The sequence below is a fragment of the Thermobia domestica genome, chromosome 9 (assembly GCF_964235325.1).
Source record: "Thermobia domestica chromosome 9, izTheDome1.hap1.1, whole genome shotgun sequence".
NCBI lineage: Eukaryota > Metazoa > Arthropoda > Insecta > Zygentoma > Lepismatidae > Thermobia > Thermobia domestica.
The window spans coordinates 210,609,585-210,629,876 of NC_137462.1; the positions used below are offsets into that span (position 1 = coordinate 210,609,585).

The following is a 20,292-nucleotide window of genomic DNA, read 5'->3' on the forward strand; positions in this document are numbered from 1 at the left end:
CACATCCCTTATGATACAGTTCCTTTGTTAGCTAATATCTCAACCCTTTCGTTTCCTCTTTCCAGTAATATTTAAAACTGTTCTTTTCTCTCTCACCGTTTCTTAACGTTTTCATTCGTTTTGCGCTGTATCGAGCTAATTTTGGCAACTCTTCTCCATACCAACATTTCAAAGCTACCAGTCGTTTTTCACTACTTTTGTGTCATGTTTCTTATCCATACAGTACAATACTTCAAACAAAGTATTTTATGAGTATTTTTCCCAAATTTTTATTCAAGGTTCCACAAAATAGACAAAAAGAGTGATCATTTTTTAAACATTCTAATTAAAATAATACAATTTAGGGAAATCTCAAAAAGAGGAATCTGTACTCTCTTAATAAATCAACCTGATATATTGTAATTAAATTACATGAAGATTATACAAACAAGACTTCCAATTAGTGTAATTAATAGAAGGTAATTTCGCAGGTAGTATATTACTCTGCAGTCATACCAAACGCACTATCTGAAATGGTCTAAATCAGTTTACAATAGAGAAGGGTTGCAAAAAAAAATATTTAGAAATAAATATTACGATACAGTAGTTTTCCAAAACAACGGAAAAGAGGAGAAAATTTGAGTAGTAGATGGATACCTATTTTTTCTTTCCAACACCGGATACCTTTTTTCAGCAACAAGTTTCCGATATCCGGAGACATGCTGGTTGCGCTAGGAACAGAAGACTTATGAGTGTCTGTTAACGTCAATCTCGTTGCGTACTTTCTTCTTCCATAAGTGAAAAAGGTAGTTTACATGATACGTACTGCTGAACATGGAAATCACGCACAATGCAAATTTGAGGGTTTGTGAGAGCTGCACTGGTATATATCTGGTTAATAAAATTAAAGTTTACCCTCTTCACTAATTTCTTGCTTTATATCTAACTCGTACTGAGTTTCTATTAATTCCATCTTTAAATAGGCTAGCATTTCCCGATACAGCGTCATGATAAAGAGATAGAAAACAGAGAAACCTCATTTTCGATAGATCTCACATCGTGGAATCTAATTCTCATCTTCAAATGTAGTTCTCAAACGCTGAAGCTTCTCGGCACACCTTTTACACAAAACAGGATCCCTTGTAGTTGTTTTGTATGTAGCACAACTTGAGAAGCGTGTCAACTTTTCGTTTTTGTTTTAGTTTTCTAACAGAACAATAACCGACTTTTAATTATTTTACCTGATCACTCATATTTTTAATATTTATATATGTTGCTTTTCTAATTAATTTTTTTAAAGTTATATTTCTCTGGGTGAACCGAAACCTGCAGAAAAATGAGTAAAAGAACGCATTTAGACCTGGGGTCACGAGTTTAAAATATCTGTTTTACAGTATTAAATAATTAAATTTTATCTAAAATAACTATTGTAAAATAAAATCATTTAATCTCATCTTTAATATATCGGTAACGTTCTGATAAAAACAGATTCTTCAGAAAAACGCTGAGTAGGAGCCATTTAATGTAGCCTGTATAACCTTTGACACCAAACTACAAAGCCTAAAAGGGACAAAAGTGAACATTATTATATATTCACAAAGAACCGTTGCAGGTATCAATTAATAATGTATTTTATAACTACTAAATCCAAACTAAAGCCATTACGCACAGAGAATGTTGTTTGAAAATGATTAGAACACTGGAAGGTAGGAGTAATTGCATTAACTCACGGGTAATTCGTTAGTTACCTTTGAAACAAGAGTCAAACACGGGTGTACAGTGTCTTGTATATTGTAGTGAAAGAATATTTTTAGATTAGTGCATTCTGCAGGGCATTCGTTCGTAATTTATGTACAATACGAAATGTTTAGTAAATCACAAAGAAGCGTAAATTTTTTGTGGTTATTTTTATTATTCTGTTCAATAAGCACTTACGTATATTCAACACAACAACGGGGTTTTAATTAAAATTTATAATATTGGACTAAAATACAAGGTGAGTCAAAGATCAGCTGATATAACTAACTCTATGGTCTATGGGGGCAGCGGTGGATCAGTAGTATAGCGTACGCCTCTGGTACATGGGGTCCTTGGTTCGATCCCATCTCGCACCAAGTAAGCTTTGTGGTGGAGAAACACCGTGGGCGTGGGTTTTCTCGTAGTTCTCCCGTTTCCCCAACTTTTTTCATTCCTCATAATCACGTCTTCTTTAGTCTAGCGGCCATAACCCTGGGACGCAAAACTCAAAAGATTTGCTATGGCTTATGGAACCCGGAGGTTCAATACCGCATTCACAGAAGCTCTTCACTGACTTGTGTCCTTTGCCAGCTCGGTCCAGTTTCTATTTTGTGTTCCTATTTCTGCGAGATTCACCTTAAAGTTGTCCTCCCATCTGCTCTTAGATCTTCCTAATGGTCGTTTTAAGGTTGGATTGCCAGTTAAAACTTTGAAAGCGTTCCTATTTTGTTCCAGGTTATATATAGGTTATATAAGCTTGTGTATTATAGTAGGTGAAATAAGCGTTCTTTGCATGGTGAAAATAGTTTGTAAAAATTATTTGAACTCCTTCCCCTCTCTGTGGCATTTCAAGGAATTTGTAATGATAAAAATCCCTAAAATAGTATATTCCCGTATGATACACTCTTTAATCAAAGTGACGTGATAAAATTTAGCTTGAGGTAGATAGTAACTATTTTCACAGTTCGTTTTAAACGGTTAAACCATTTTCCTGTGATGCAATCATAAACAACATACATCATTATTTAAATACAGCTAAAGTAATTACATAAATTGCTCCTTTCTCCCTTTCCCATAAAATGAAATTTTCGGAAACCCCAAAACATGTATCTAGTTTCCTTCGTACAAGTTGAATAATATAGATCTTGCTTCACAGTAAAAGTATTTCGAGTTGTTTAATGGAGATGCTTCTCAGACACTCCATATTTTTTGAACCTCCAGAACGTATGAACCCTAGAGTGTCTTCACGAGCAATAAAAACGCACCTTCGTACGCGAGCAGATATAACAATGATCTATGTGTATACAAAATTTGATAGCTCTGGATAACTTTTTTGTTTGCGAAAATCTGATGACAGACAAAGGCACAAATTCATTTATATATTAATATAGATATAGATTTTTAATGTGACATCTTGACAGCAATTCATGATTGTAAGCGATGTTTCCGTTTCTTCCGATCCTCTGGCAGAATGTTCGGAACAGTGAAATATACACATTATATAATGTGTTCCTTCAGATACTGCATATCTCAGTCTTAATTGAGTTTAAAGCTCTTAAACGATTCACCAGTGTCAGTTCTGGGAGTCAGAAAACTGAACATGTGACAATTCATGGGCAATTAACACCTAATGTGGAGAGGCACCGACCTGTTGAAACCATGCACAGAAATCACTAGTTGCATTTAATATGTTTGGTAACACACCTCCTTCAAGAAATTGTTCGTAATCCTCCACGGTAAGAGTACCTTCTTTAAAAATCTGATTAATAACTCCGTCGTGAAGTCCAGGACTACAACACAATCTTATCGTTTTCCTGTAAATTAAAAGGATTTGTCTAATCAGATTTCTATCGCTCGAATGCTATCAGTTTCGTTTGAGGAAACAACAACTGGTTCAAATTCAGGCTTTTCATTGATGCTGTTGTGCACTCACTGAAAAGATTGTAGGAAAAGGCCAGGGTAATACTCATTAACGATTGCAACATTTGGATTTTGAGTGGATTCCACTTTTCCATATGCAGAATGCGACACTCAATTTGTTTGCACTGCTTTACATAGATAAATGTCAGGTGCTTTTTATTGGGGTTTTTAACACATCTACTAAAGTATTAATTGTTGTTATTTCATCTGTGGTACTACTTTGTCTCCCGCTACTAGGTTTGTCTTACGTGCTGTAAATCTTCTTAAGTCTCGGAACCAATTTTATTTCTTTTATTGTGCATGATAGGTAACAAATCTTGGTGACTGGAGTTATATTCTTCTATTGCATCTCTGTAACAGCGACTATTAGAACGAAAATCACCTCAAACGTTTTCGACTTGCACCAGCATCTTCCTTCTCTCACTCAGTTGCACACAGCGATTTGAAGAAGAAAACCAAAATTTCCTATAATCTAATTTTTGACTCATCCTGCATAACAACAGATCCAAATACTTCTGTTGATTTTTTACGCCTATTACATTTTTCAAAACCTTTTTTAGTTTGCAATACTGAATCTTAATAATAATAATATCTTTAGTTTTATGTTCAAACTTTGCTATTACATGTACTACAAAGTGAAGTTTAGAAAATATCTTTCATATTGCACTGATTTACATAAACATTTAAAATTAACAAAATTATTATATGGAGAAGTTATTTTACAAAGCACCTTAGTGAAAAAATCATTATTATGGAAATTTAGATTGGCTTATTCTTCGAGCTGTTGTAATATATACGGATAAAGGCATTAATTTACTCAATATAATAAACAGTATTTATTTGCAATAATAAGGAGACAAGTGGCAATGAAGTATGGAGTATGTTGTAAAAGGAGGACGATTGTATTAAACAAGATTTTAACTACTGTCATATACGCATATTTGAGTAAATTTGAAAGAGACATATCTTTAGAATTATATCCTATTCACATAGTTAAATAAACTCCTGGCTTTGCACTGAGAGAAAGACCAACGTTACTGGGAACAAATGAGAGGGACTAGGGTAAATTAGAGTATTACTTGAAATATACAAAAAAGTATTACAAAATATACAATAATGCATATTGTAATTCATTTGAATTGTAACACACATAATCCATGTTTCACCTAAAATCAATGAACAGAGTTATTGATTTTATGCAGACAAGCATATCTCTGGAATTATATATACACATACGTTTCAAATTGCACAAATTGTACTAGTCTGTTTTGCAGGCAAATACTCATCTCTAATGATTGTCTCTGATTACAACAAACCAAGTATCTAGTTGTAATCCATTAGCACTACGGTTATTTGTGACAATGCTCTTCAATGTTTGAATCTCTCTCTCACATCATGTTAATTTCATTCGACTGTTCCCTTCTTTTCAAAATTTCTTGCTATATGTTTTGAATGCCTTTGTCATCTTGGACACTGTTGCTCTAGATACACATAACAAGGGTTATGATTTTTAATTGCGCACACTTTCTTTTATAGCAAGAATGGGTTCTCAAAAAGTACCCAATGTTCTCTCCGAGTGGAAACAGAGTTAACTTTCTAGTACATTTTCCCAATTTCGATTCTTTATCCCATTTTCCCTTAATCTGCTCCCTAGCGCTTTTCTTCCCTTTTTATACCCATTCATCTTCTTTCTACTGCTTCATTCTAAAACTGTTTCAATGATTTTGATTGAAAATCATATTTCGTTTTAATATATTTTGTGTTACAATGGCTGTATAACACAACATTAAAAATTAGAAGCTTATAAGACATTGTTACTTTCATTTTCTATTTGTGTATAATACGTATCAAAATTCTTGGTTCAAAGTAAGTTCCTTTATTGAAATTAGAATGTTCAAATATGTTAATGTAGTATGTGGTCATCTACTGTTGGAATCAGTAAATTCGCAACAATTTAAAGAGGAATTAATCTAATGAGATAGAACAGTAATACCATACCATGTCTGCAATTGAAGAATTACTTCGGACGAAGATCATAAGCGAGATTCATTCAATAACACACTTCTAGCTCGAAACATCAGAAGAACAAAAAGAAATTATGTTATGAATTATCTTTGAACAATCTGTTTCTTGAAGACCACATTTTCAAGAATTCAGTACTGATTGGTATAAAGAAGACCGGAATTGCACTCAAAAAGATGGACCACTCAGCCTTCTGGTAATTTATCGAAAAAGTTATACGAATGTCCATTCGATGACAGTACTTTAAGAATTCACTGTATTGAGCCAGGAAACCGTACAAATAATTACACAGAAAGTGCCAGTTTTGATGTGGGAGTTGTACTAGATAAACCCACAGACACAATTGGACAATTGGACTGATACTTATCAATTTGTTGGAAACACTTAAGATATCTAGGTTGGGAACGATCAGGCGGTGATCATAGTGAAAGCCTGTTTGGTGGTGAAGTTTTTAGAGTAAACTCCGTAGTGAAGATAAGTAAACCGGCACTGTGAAGTGAACTGATAAGCGATGATAGTGTAAAATGGGCAGTATCCCTGATTTCCAACGAAAGTAAATTATTGCCGTTTGGGACCACAACACTTTAACATAACACCAATGGTGCCAGGTACTTGTAACGTAAAGCCCTGACGACTGGAAATGTGTGATATTTTCGAATAAGCCGTCGTTCACCTTAGTTAAAACTACGGGTTGTGTTTATGTGGCGGACGGCCAAATAAATGTATAATTCGAGGTGTCTCTGTTTAAGTGTGAAATATGGCGGCACGTCTGTAATGCTGCGGGCCGAAATATCTTGGTTTTCAATGAGTCCTCTACTGACTCATCAGTCGCGTCAGTGTCAGTGATTATGTCAACATTTTACAAGACCATGTGCATCCTATGGTCCAGATGATGTTCCCAAGTAATGACGCTATACTGAAGAATTATAAAGTGCCTATTCATACAGCTTGAACTGCTTCTATATGATTTGGGAAACATTGGGATGAAGTTGAATAACTACGCTGGGCCGCCCGATCCCCGCAGCTGAAAATAATTTAAGATTTATAATCAATTTTATAAACATAAATCTGGCGCAGAATCCCATCCCATCATCTATTACACAACTGAGTGATGCACTGAATACATCATGCTGTAATATTCTACTTGTTACCATTGCGACGACAAAGATTTCATTCCACACCGAATCAGAGGGAGAGGTAATTCAATGTCATATTATGATAAGTTGCACTTTTTCAGGTGTTTAGAATAAATCAATCAGTATGTAAATACGGCTTTTTATGTAGCTCTGCGGACATAATTTTTCTGCGAATATCATTTTAGGTATCTTCATATTGTTTCATGATTATACGTTATAAAAAAGCGAAATCTACTGAGAGACAATACATCACACACGTTATTCCGAACACGAGAAACCGTGAAGCTGACGGTCTCTAACACTTCTGAGTTTACGCCGAAGCATTTCGTATTCATTGTTGTAAATGCTTACGTTTTGCATACTTTGCACCCACCTTTAAGTAAGTGCATATACGAGATTAGTGTTTGGGACATGTGTGGGGATTATGCCGTATAGAGAATAATTTGCGCACTCATTGCACATTTCTGGATTATGTATTTTGAATAGCGTATGTATGACTTCCTTTACGCCGATATGGACCACTACTACACTTCTTCGTGTTCGAAAGAATAAGTAATGCAATGTACCTTTTACACGCTTTTGGTTGGCCCTAAATCTGAAACTATGCACTTGATTCCACAGAAGTATATGAAATTTTATTTTCTTCTTTTAGTTTGTCGGCATAGCTTATTAACACCCTACATATATACGAATTGCGCAATTCAGAAACGACTCTTGTTCACTTTTCGGAAATGTGTTTCTTTCATTGTTCAAAATGTGTTAATATCTTAATTTCAGCTAATTTATTCCATTAAATGTGATCAGCTATTTTATTTTAAATTTTACAAAATTTATTATGTCTATTTATAGACTTTATTTCTGGATAGTTCTGGTAAAGTGAACAAGAGACATCATAGAACTGGGCAATATGTATCGTTTGCATGGATTTACTTTCCATTACATAAAAAAGAAATCGTCAAAGTAATTCAGGAAGATAGTATCCTTTTGTGTCTTCTTTACGCCTTACTTTTAGCATCTCTCCCCTCCCTCGTTTGCTATGAATTTCCCCTAAAATTCCTAAATCTCTGGCAGTTTTGTGTGTTCCCATATAATGTTATAAGATAAATGAAAGCTACGGCCTATTTCTCGTTTTCCTAATTGAATGGATGCAATACTGTAAGTCAGTAGATCTTAAAGTGGGGTCTGCGGACCTTTGGGGGTCCGTTGGACCTAGCCAAGGGGTCAGTGATGCCAAAAAATTGAAATGTGTTGTAATAAAATGGAACTCACAGCTGTTACGCAAAAAGTAATTTTTCAATTAATAAAAAGAAAGCAATTAGAAATTATACATACGTTTGTAAATTTAAATGTTTTCCTACTTTACTAAATTTCGGCCCTGAAGTTGGTCAACCGTTACATAGGACTACTTCAGGTAAGAAAAATTCCTTCTTGGTAGAGCACTTTTACAAAAACAGTTGTACATTAACTGTGCGATGCCTCAGAATTTCATGGATTTCATCTTCAAATGGCGGAAAGCTCCCACCACAACCACCAATTTCAGATTAAAAAAAATAAAGATGTAAATATTAGTCACAAACATCAAGCCTCTCTCCAATTTTGGGATTTCTAAAAAAACGACGAGAAACCCCTCCCAAAATATGTTCCTAGATCCGTCACTGCGAGTAGCTCTTGACTCAAATTGGTTTGCGTGTGCGCTGTGAGTACGAAGAGTTGTCTAAAAAGGCATTGCAACATTTGATGACTTTTCCTACTAGTTATGTGAGCAAATTTTTTATGCTGGTAGCAATATTAAAACCTTAATCTGAAATCGTCTTAATGTGGTATCGGATCTAAGATTGATGGTCACAAAAATTATTCCATATTCAATACAATTATGGAAAAACGCAAAGAATTTCATTCCTCACATTATTGACTCCACATTTGAGAACATTGTTTATCAAGTGAATTTCTTTAAATATATATATATATATATATATATATATATATATATATATATATATATATATATATATATATATATATATATATATATTAGTCTTTAAAGTTACGGTATTTTCAATTGAAATTTCGTTAACTAGGAAACAATCATGAATCTTTAGAATAAATTACTTATTCTATTATTTTTCTTGATCTTTTCGTGTCAGTGATAATTCTAATTAGTACATTTTTTAATACCAGGTGAAATTTCAGATAGCATTGCAAGAGGGTCCGCAGATCGCTTCCCGAATGAACAGGTGGTCAGCAGACCACTTCCTGAATGAACAGGGAGTCCGCAGATCACTTCCCGAATGAACAGGGGGTCCACGTTATCGGAAAGTTTGAGAACCACTGCAGTAAGTTTATGCTAAAATATTTTTTTTGATAAATTGGTACGAAATATTTATACACATTTTCGAAAATACTGGAACAAAACACACCTAACCATGGTCGTCCACAGCATGGCGCAAAAGCTTGCAGTTGCCCTCCCATGGATTTTCGAAGGAGGTCCAGTTCCTCTCTCTTTTTGATTAAATACTCACAAACTTTAGTATTTAATATATTTCAATTAAATACAAGGAGCACAATAGTTCAGTGGTAGAGCGCTTACATTTGGCATGTGGTGCCCGTGGTTCGATCAGCGGTCAAGTAAATACGGTGGACAACATCGTATCCGAGAGTTTTCTAGGGGTATTTTCGTTTCCTCTTACATTTTCATTCCAGCAATTTTTGCATCATCATTAATTTCCCTTAATCATCGTGTCCTTTAGAATAAAAAGGCACAATTGTGGGACGTTAATCTGAAAGATTTCGGTTTCTATTAAATAGTATATTTACTATAGTTAATAAACTTATGAAATCTGTGAAAATAGTTGTGGTTTTTCATGAAGGATCATGTTTGCGCGTGCATCAAAGAGAGTGTGTATTTCCAAGTGCACTTGTGTGTTGGACTTCCCTCCTAAAAATAGTCTTACGGGTGCCCGTGAACTAACTATTTATATGTATTACTTTGAAAACATCTTTCAATTGATTTTTTTTTTTTTGCCTTATTCCATTTCTAATATGGTTCCAAATTTCCAAAAGAGAGACGCTTTCAGAAAGTGGTTGCCACAGCTTAAATTTTCCACTAAGTTTTAAGTTTTTGTAGCATATTTTACGTTATACGTTTTTATTTTCACAGAAAAACAAGTTTTCCTGTAAAACCAAGCCAGAATTAGTGTTAGCAATACCAACAGTGGCATTCCTATGAGAACAGTCACTGTTAAAGACGCACTTCAGGTCGTTCGTATGACACTATAGAACAGCTTTTCCCAACCTTTTTCAACTTGTGGCACACTACAGGTGTAACTTGAGTTATCGTGGCACACTCATATAGATATTCTTCTTCTTCTTCTTCTTCTTCTTCTTCTTATTATTATTATTATTATTATTATTATTATTATTATTATTATTATTATTATTATTATTATTATTATTTGTAAATATAAAATACCGGGGTATTTTTTCTCTGATTACTGATATCGTTTTCAGAGAGAAGAATGCTCGATTACTGGTTTTTCCCTGTGGTAAATCATTATGCGTATTTTCCATTCTGATTTAAAAATAGAAAACAATTGCAATGAAATATAGGACTCAGGTTTTTAAAAATACACTTTCTTTTTCGAAAACTATATTCAATCTTTCACTAAGAAGGAAGATCACTAAATAACTAACGAACAAACAAATCTAATACTTTTAAAACACAAATGTAGGTAATTTGTATGAATGTTTGCTCTGTCGAAGGGATTGAATGCTATTTTAAAATTTCAAGTTACGAAATAGTCTGCAACAATAAAGAAGCAATAATGATTATAACAATTATAAGAAATACTTTTTAAACATTAAGAATGTACAGAATAGTAATAGAGTATGAAACTTAAAATTGTAGATTAACAGTAGAGGTTCATAATAATATGAAATACAAATATAGATTTTTCCCAATGTCTTGCAATTTGATTGCAATAGAATTAATAATTTTGTTTCAATTTCCTCGCGGCACACCAATGTGTCCCGAAGCACCGGTTGGGAAACGCTGCTATAGAACATAAAACTGTTTCAGAGAGAACTTCTTTTGATTCAAATCAACATGCAGTACAGAAAGTATACAGTCTAATACTGCAAAGTATTCCTATTCAAGTCACCTAGCAGAGCGTAAATCATCAAACCAGTGTATATTATTGCAAAAATCAATGTCATAACTTCCGAGTTTGTAAGTATGGATTGTTACTATTTGTGAATCAGGAATTTAGTGGTCCGTTCCACGTTAGGATCGTTTCATGTTCACTAAATATAAGGATAGTAACATTTCATTTGGCAATATATAATAAATTAAGAGTGGATACACTATGTAATGAGGCTATATATTTTTACAGTGTAGCAATTTACTCAAATCGATCATTCCTGTAATATTTATGTTCTCTATGTTAAATGTTTAGTGATTTCAATTATATTAACAATGATGATGTCCATGAAGCATATTAAAACTACAGGAAACTTACCACACTTTTCTCCTTCGTCTTCTCCATCTGGACAATCCTTTGTAAAATCACAAATTCTGTTTCTGTCGATACACAATCCATTAGAGCATTTTAATTCTGCTGAAGTGCATGTGTTTCTAGGTGGCTCCTCTGAAAAAAAAAAAAAGAAAATGCAAACGTTTTAATTAGGAAAAGTAATTACTTATGAACTATTTACTTCTAATATTTAACATGAGAATGAATAACTCAACATTTAGTCACAGTCAATTGATGACGAAAATATTGTAAAATATTTTATAATAATAATAATAATCATTATTATACTAATGGAACTCACATACCAAAATAAAGTAGTGTATTAGAATATAACGAAAACGAAGTATTGCTTAAAGTCCGGAACAAATTTAAGTGGCATTTTCTGTTTACATATAAGCTTGGTAACGACGAGTGTATAATTCTCCTTCATAGAGTAGAAGAACAAGTAAAGAGAAGAATGGAAATAGAATTCAATATAAAGCAGGATGATGTTAATATGCTGCAACACACCAGGAATGTATTTTATTAATCCAGAAACTGGGAAGGTTTACATAAACAAGGGCAATGCTCTCCTTATTGTAGGTACGACAAAATAATACCCATACTTATATGGTGGACGGTACTTTCGATTAGTCATAATTGAAATCAGTTCTAATATTATTGAAGTTCATACTATTAGCATAGTTCATAACAGATTCATGAAAAAATCTTCAATTTGTTTTGATGCAGCCACAAGTTGTTACTAGTTTTCTAATCGTTTGACTTTTCTTAGAGGTAGTCTTTACGTCATTGTTAGGTAAAATTAAATAACAATAGATACATTCTACTAGTTACAGGAAATGCATATTTTTCTAATATAGTTCATAAACAAAAATAATATTTTTTAGCATAATAAAAACTAAAAGCTGCATCGAACTGTAAACAAACGATGTACTTTTTACGTCATAATGAAAATGTTGAGAGCATAATTGAGCAGCTCGAGTGAACATAATATGTCACATTTTCTAACTTCCGAGTAAACTGGAAAAGAAGGTTGACCATTCCTATGCAATTCAAAGAAATTACACTAACCAAACAAGTTCACCTGCAGGTACATTCCCAAATTACTACATACTCTACTGTGGTTCGATCACAGCCCATTCTATCTAATAATTCAATTTCACCGGAAATAAAGTTTATTATTATATTTGCCCGAGCCGGTCAATAAACTATCAGTTTCACCTTAAGGGGTGACATGGTTTTTATAGAAAATCAATTTTATATTTACAAACAAGAATTTTAGAAATGACCCAAAAATGGATCAATAGATTGCGATCTTGGCCAATAATTAGTTTTTGGATAAGGGGCCACAAAATTTTTGAACTGAGCCTAACTCGAGTTTTCGTATTTTTTACGGAATAAGCACATCAGACTGAGTTAACTGATAGTGTTATTATGGCTACACTATATGCAATTGTCCAGATATAAGTCCAACAAGAAAAGTTTTGAATGAAATATAATAGATTTTTTGATCCTAAATTATCGTTTTTTTTCTTTTTTTGTCGAAAATTACCACACATGAGCTTCTGTACTGAAACATATCACTTTGTTCAGCCGAATGAAATTATTGATTTGTATATGAATCGCTTTTGAACAATCTTTTTTTCCGTTCAATGGTAATAATCTTTCTAGAATGTAAGTTTCCTCTCTAAACTTGATTCCATATAATTATTAGACGATTGAGATTGAAAGAGACGCACAGTCCGTTTTCACTTTAGAAGAAAAAGTTTGAAAATTGAATACAGTGGTCCAATTAAAGTGCAGATTACAGGTCAAGGTATTTCATACCTTGGGAGTCACAATAACACGAGATCACTATAAATCCTTTTTTTTAAAATCAAAATATTAGATTTGTGAGTTGCACTTTTACTTCTACAGCCAAAGTTTTAAGGATAGTTTGAATTTTGTCCCCGTACATCGGATACTTGTGTTAAGACACTTCTTACTATTTTGATAGTTTTGTCATCATATTTTCTGAAAGATAACATGAATACGGAACAAGTCATTCGGCCAGTTCTCCAAACACACACTCAATTAAACACATTAATCCTTCTAACTGACAAGACGAAAATTTTATTGAAGATCTCATTTCAGGATCTCATTTTAAGGATGGATGTCAGTTAGTTATGCCTCGACAAGAGCAGTAACAGTGGATTTGCAATAAGGTAACGTTAACACGAGAATTAAATCCTTTTTTTAAAAAGCAAAATATTAGATTTGTGAGTTATACTTTTACTTCTACAGTCAAAGTTCTAAGGATAGTTTGAATTTTGTCCCCGTACATCGGATACTTGTGTTAAGACACTTCTTACTATTTTGATATTTTTGTCATCATATTTTCTGAAACATAACATGAGTACAGAGCAAGTCAGCGAAGTAGCTCAAGTGGTAGAGTGTTGGCTTCGCATTCGGGAGGTCGTGGGTTCGAATCCCGCTGCCGACCATCCTGACTGAGGTTTTTCAGAGTTTCCCTCAGTCCTACCAGGCAAATGCCGGGATGGTACCTACTAAACAGGCCCTGGACGATACCTTCCCAAATCCTTTCCATTGTTATTGTTGTTGGATATCCAGTGTAAAATGGCCTCTGAGCTGTATCTGGTGATTGTTAAATAAATAAATAAATAAATAAATAAAGTAAAATATCTAATTTGATCCTGTCAAATCAGAGTTTTTTTTATTACATTTGTAATTCATACGCAATTGTTTGGGAAATTCCAAAATCCAATAAACATATGAGTAGAATGGAACATACGTCACAGATTCGTTATATAATTATATAAAAATGATTACTATTTGAGACTACAATACTTCATGACTCAAAGCTACAACATATTGTAATCAGAATTAATATGAGTAGTGGAAACGACTTCGAGTAGACTTCGAAGTTGTCTGCTGAAGGACTGAGTTAACAAGGTGTCAATCGTGTCGACCAATCCATAAACGTTGGAGAGATGTCATGTCAGGTAGTCGTCCACACCGAGAATTAGCAGCACCCATCTTTACTCGAAAAACGCTTGCATATTTTGGAATACATCTCCCCGCGCAGAGTACTGCATGGTAACACACAGTTTTAAAGGCATGTTGTTATAGTTGATCACGTAACCCGATACACATGTTTGATATGTTAGTATTTTAAAGGAAATAGGTCTATTGCAGTTATAGAGTAAATATGTTGAAGAAAATTTTTAATTTTATAAGTAACATTCATTTTTTTGACTATAGTTTTATAATAATCATGAAGCCTACGTATTCTCATGAAACAATGTTATTGTTTGCGTTTCATGCTCTAAGCGAATTCTGAAATAATGCCCTACAACTACCATTCTTCTTTACTAATAGTATGTTTTTAAAATAAATTTTGTACAATATTAAAAGATACAATATGTAATAGATTGAACTTGTAAATTATATAAATTACATAAGGTATTTAGCTTGTTTTCCTCTAAAGACTCGAATTTATATTCCAGCTTTTATTTTCTTCAAAAATAGTTTCATTAAATTATTCACAAGAATCAGTTACTTTACTTAGGTGTACTGAATAATATGTTATAGCTCATATCAATCAAGATTAAAATTAATCAATCAATTAAGCGCAATCGACACATTGACTCACTCAGTACGAAGTTTTTAAATGAAAAGGAAATGCGATTGTACACTTTGGGCTAGAGAAAATGAATGGTTAATTAAAAAGTATGATTATTAAAGAATTGGAAACATGAGAATGTGGTACAAAACGGGAGAATTCATAGAAAAAACACAAACACTCTGTTGTTCATTCGAACACACAAGCCCTTTGATGGAACCAGAGGCCTCTCACACCAGAGATGAGTGCTGTATACCACATCGTCATTGGTATTAGTTTATCGGAAGAGTAAACACTAAGTTCAAATAAGTGTCATCAAGGGTAACCAAAATACTATTTGTACACTTTTTAGTTATGAAATTGCATAGAATTGCGATCCTGGAGTATTCTCGACTTTGATGCGGGTTTATTCAGGTTCAAGTCTCTATGAAAGTATATTAGGATGCCACGGTTAGAATATACGACAGTTCTAGCATTCACACCGAATACTAAGATGTCAACGCTTGCAGATGATGCTACGCTCTTTAGCTGTGCTCTGAATGCACATTACGCCCAGCTTTAGCTTTAGCGACATCTTTTGTCTTCTGGAGGATTGTCTAACGAAACGGTGCACCTAAATCAATCCACACGGTCCATTTTTCAGCATTAAAACAACCTTGCGTCAGCTTACAACTCAATGGTCACAAACTGCAGATCCATCCTGGCGTCAAATACTTTGGAGTATACCTGGATCGCAAACTTCGTTTACATCTCCATCCAACAAACAGCTGACAAGGTCAAGTAAGTACTCCGAGCCATAGCACGCATCCTCACAGCCCTAAGGAATTTCATCCTCATCTGGGCTTCTAATATGATTATACTTTCCAAACGTCTGCACCCATCATGTGAGAATACACCAAAAACGTACAAGATTTTTAATATACAACGTATCCAAAATTACATTACACGCCTCATCTCTGACCATTTCAGAGATACTTCTATCCAACAACTTCAAGAGGATCTGCAGATGCTCTACCTCGAAGACATTTTACAACAACATTCCAGAATATTTTGGAAGAAACTGCAAGATTCGCCATAAAATATCTTACACAACAGTGGCACAGTGTCCTCACTACTTATAAGATGAACAGTATACTGTAAAAAAATTCAACCTATCCCTCATTTTACATCTCACCACTTTCTCACATTAAAATCATGTTACGCTCCTCATATATGTAAAAGCAGCATAAAGACTGCACCAGTTACGGCTCGTTTCAACACACTCGTTCTTCACTTTGGCACCGCCACCTGAAATTCATATAAGAGGCAGAAGTTTTCTCAGAAAACACGAAACTCGTACCACAGAAACTGTCGTGACGGATTTGCAACTTGCGACTATAGGTCCAGTCTGATACAGTCTTGGTGCTTAAAAGAAGATTGACCTCCAAATGAAGAAACAGCAATTGCATATGAGTTTTTAGTTATGAAATAATTTGTATTAAAATAAAATTATAAATACGAGTCATAGAAGCTATCTACATACGAAATAAGACAAAGTATATTTAATGCATTTTATTGTTTGATAACATTGTTTCTCTATAAAAAAAAGAAATAAAAATGTTGTAGTTAAATTACTTTTTATTATGTCTGCGTAGAACCATTGTAAAGTTTGAAAAATAGTGGAAGGAGAAAAAGGACACACACACACATTCATAAAGAGGAGAGCTAGGCTCTTGTAAATATAATCAGGTTTACTTTTTCTGTTCTTATGCTCTAGAGTGAAAAACGCCTACGTGATGGAAGGTTGGACTACAGGAGTGGGATAAAAAAAAGGAGTGAATGAGTGGGCGGAGAAACGGGGCGGGGAGATAGAAGCATCAGAAAATGTAGGAGTTAGAGAGAGAACGTTCGATACTAGTTTATTTTTCTCTGTTAGCTCCGAAGCGTGGGTGCACGTTTCCCTTAGGGCTAAGCGTGAGTGAGCAACTCAACTTTATGTGAACTTCGACGAGTTTCTATCTTTCAGATCTTATGCACACATACACACAGACACACGCATATATATATATATTTGTGTGTGTGTGTGTGTGTGTGTGTGCACATCATATTTCTAAAAGAGAGAAAGGAACTATTCTAGGGTTTCGAATTTTTCCTTGTACCTGTAACAAGCTGAGAAACAAGTCTACAAATGAATGAACAGATATACATATAATTCTAAACATTAGTACTGCAAGATGAAAATTAACTAACAATTTTCTTTTGACATAGATTATAATATTCAGAAACTCTAATTAGGTTTTTAAAAAAGACGTTAACGAAAGTTCACAACATTTTGACATGTGTGAATGCATATATTAGGATGTTCTAAAGTAAGAGAAACACTATGTATCTCTAAACCTTTCGAAAGAAATATTTAGAACTTAATGTGAGACAAATAAGGTAAAATAAATCTAATGAACACATTGAAATACGATTAGAAACACATACTTTCTAGTAATACAAAGAACATACTAATGCTGAACTTATTATATAAGGTGTTAAGTAAAACAAGTAGCGGAAGCTCAAAATCAATTTTAAGTGTGGTTACTAATAGTAAGGAAGCCATTCTAAAAAGATAGGTATTAGGAGTTTGCAATATTTCTATTAGTTTTGTAATTGTAAATAGTTTCTATAAGGTACTGCAAGAATTAATTTGTGCATATTGTTATTGTGCGCATTGCATAACTTTGTGTAAGCCTGCCTCCAAAAGAATAAACTTCGTATTCTTTTGTTTCTGCCACTCGTCAACAGAACATATGGCACATTCCGGCAATCCTGATATTTTCCATAGTATAAGTGTGATGTTTCCAGCATTATATTTCATTGAAATCGAAGGTAGCTCTAGCACTATACGAAATAAGGCATTCCCAATGATTGTTAATGGTTATACATTGGTCCATAAGGGTGCAGGTTATTCTTTATCCTCCTAAGATTCGCGTTATGTTTACCAATTAACTTACATTAAACAAACAAATTTTCAAATATTCTAAGGTACAGACGCGATTAAAGTCTACTCCAACAACTTCTAAATAACTTCTAGACTAGAGACATACCATATCTTTCTTTTTGTTTCTGAAAACTGTTTGTTTCTGAGATAGACAATTTTCAGGGTTACTATATATATATTTTGCTGCGTAAGTCCAAAAATCATAAATCGTAGAGACTTTCACAAAGATTGGCATTGAAACGTTTCTGTTTGTGTAAAGTCTAAAAACAAGTTTATTAAGCGTTTTACACTGTTGGCTAAGTGTTGAGTGTTTTAAAGTATTATAAAATGTTTTTTTAAGTTCAAGCGTTTAGAACATTTTGAATTTAACACCTTTTACGCAGTAAACACAGGTATATAAGGACAGAAAGATGAAAGATAATTCATTAATGAAGAATTTTCATTAATTTAAAAGCTGCTCGAATCAACCAGTTTTTCGAAGAAAGTAAATAATTTTCATTAGTCCGGGAGTGGACTATAAAAAAGTTAGAGCATTATATTACTCAATAGAAGAATAATTTGGCAGCAGAGTGCCGCATCCGGAATTTTGTTTCGGTAGAGGTTCCAATGATTCGATTCGTTTGGCAACAATTTACAACAGAAAACATAGTGGCAAGAAGGAAGAATTAAGAGTGCGCCAATGTAGTTTTTATTATTTATAGTTGTTAAAATTTTTATTTGAAAATGTTCTTTTGGAGATTGTGCAAGTACCCTGTTAATAAAGAAAAAAATATATTTTTGTCATAAGAATTCAAGGAGAAAGATTCATTTTTGTTCATGTATACTTTAAACTTCCTTCTTGTATCTACTGTACTGATGAAAATCCTTATGATTATATTGACCAGTGCCTCTTGTAGAGCTCTATGGTAGAGTCTGCGATATTATTGTACCAGTCATATCGGTGATGGTAGTAAAACAGGTTTTGCATTCCTCACTCCCTCTATCGCAAAATTATTCCCTGGTTTTGCAATCTCCAGTAATGTTTTACTTTGAAGGTATTCTTTACATTCTGATATTAGGTACAAATATTGCCGGAAAAAATTGTCACCGTATAATCTTTCATATATCTAGAAAATATGTCTTACATCCAGAATTATTTAACTTTACATACTTGATTAAGCACAAAAAATTCAAGATATTCAATAAGTGAAAAATAATTGATGTTGGCAACACTACTCTACCTATTTCTGAAATAGAATTTTCTAAATCGATTCTGTAAATAAAATGAAATTTCTATTTCTACGTCGTATGGTACTACCGTTTAGGCTAAATGAGACGGATTAATTATGACATAGTTAGTGGAATGATAGTATGGAAGGAAACGAGAGAAACCTAATAAAACCCATTGAAACGATGTTGTCCATTAGAAACTCCTTTGTATCAGAGCGAGCCCTCTATTACTGAACCAGCGTGCCACCCTCTCAATTAATTATGTAAAAATCATTCGGTTGCATATCCTTTAACATACGTATTTAAGAGTGTAATTTGAAATAAAATGAAATATCATTCAGTCTCATGGTTATGCCCTTTAGGGTAAGACAAGCAAATGATTAGGGCAAATGAATGATGATGGAAGAATTGGTAGAATGAGAATATGAAAAAACAACTGGAATATCCTGAGAGAACTAATGAACACGATATTGTCCACTACAAACTTAATTAGTCAGGCATCAAACCAGGGACCCCACACACCGGAGGTAAGCGCTCTATCACTGAGCCGCCATACTCTCCAAGAGTATAATTTGAAAGTATCCAAAAAGTTAATAATAGCGAAGAGTTTACTAGCTCTGTTTATCGTATATTTATTTGCTTATTTATTTATTTGACAATCACCAGATAAGCTCAGATGCCATTTAATACGGGATATCTAAAAAACAACAATAACAATGGAAAGGATTTGGGAAGGTATATTTATTTATTTACTTCTGAAATAGAGACACGATATTATCTTCATGATGCATTGAAACGTCAATTTTCCTACATCATGCTTCTATTATTTTTAGATATTTCAGTGTACAAACTATGTCTCCTAAACCCCTGAAAGTCGCATTAAACTTTTGTTACTGAAATACACTGAAGCGAAGACGGTGGAAATTATGTTCACGCTTAATGAAATAAGTGGTCTTTGGTAAATACTCGAGCAGTGTTTTATGTAGTAGGTTTCATCTGGTAAATCGTCGGTGCTGAAAAGGTATGTAGAACTTCAATCAATCAAACAAAACGACTACTTATATTATGGTAAGTAACTCTACAGGTAACTTAGTGCAGCACTTTCTATAATTCAAGTACTTGCATTTCCAGTTTTGTATACAACCCACATTTCCTTACTACTGTGTGGGTTGC

At 33.6% G+C, this 20,292-nt stretch overlaps 1 protein-coding gene across 1 annotated transcript in view; it reads right to left on the minus strand.

Annotated features, from left to right (window-relative positions):
* Alk (Anaplastic lymphoma kinase) overlaps window positions 1-20,292 on the minus strand; it is a 1,262,077-nt gene that overhangs the window by 539,550 nt on the left and 702,235 nt on the right. Inside the window, exon 5 of the mRNA XM_081725826.1 lies at window positions 11,309-11,437. Within this exon, the coding sequence (XP_081581952.1) occupies window positions 11,309-11,437 (129 nt within the window). The remainder of the gene's footprint in view (window positions 1-11,308; window positions 11,438-20,292) is intronic.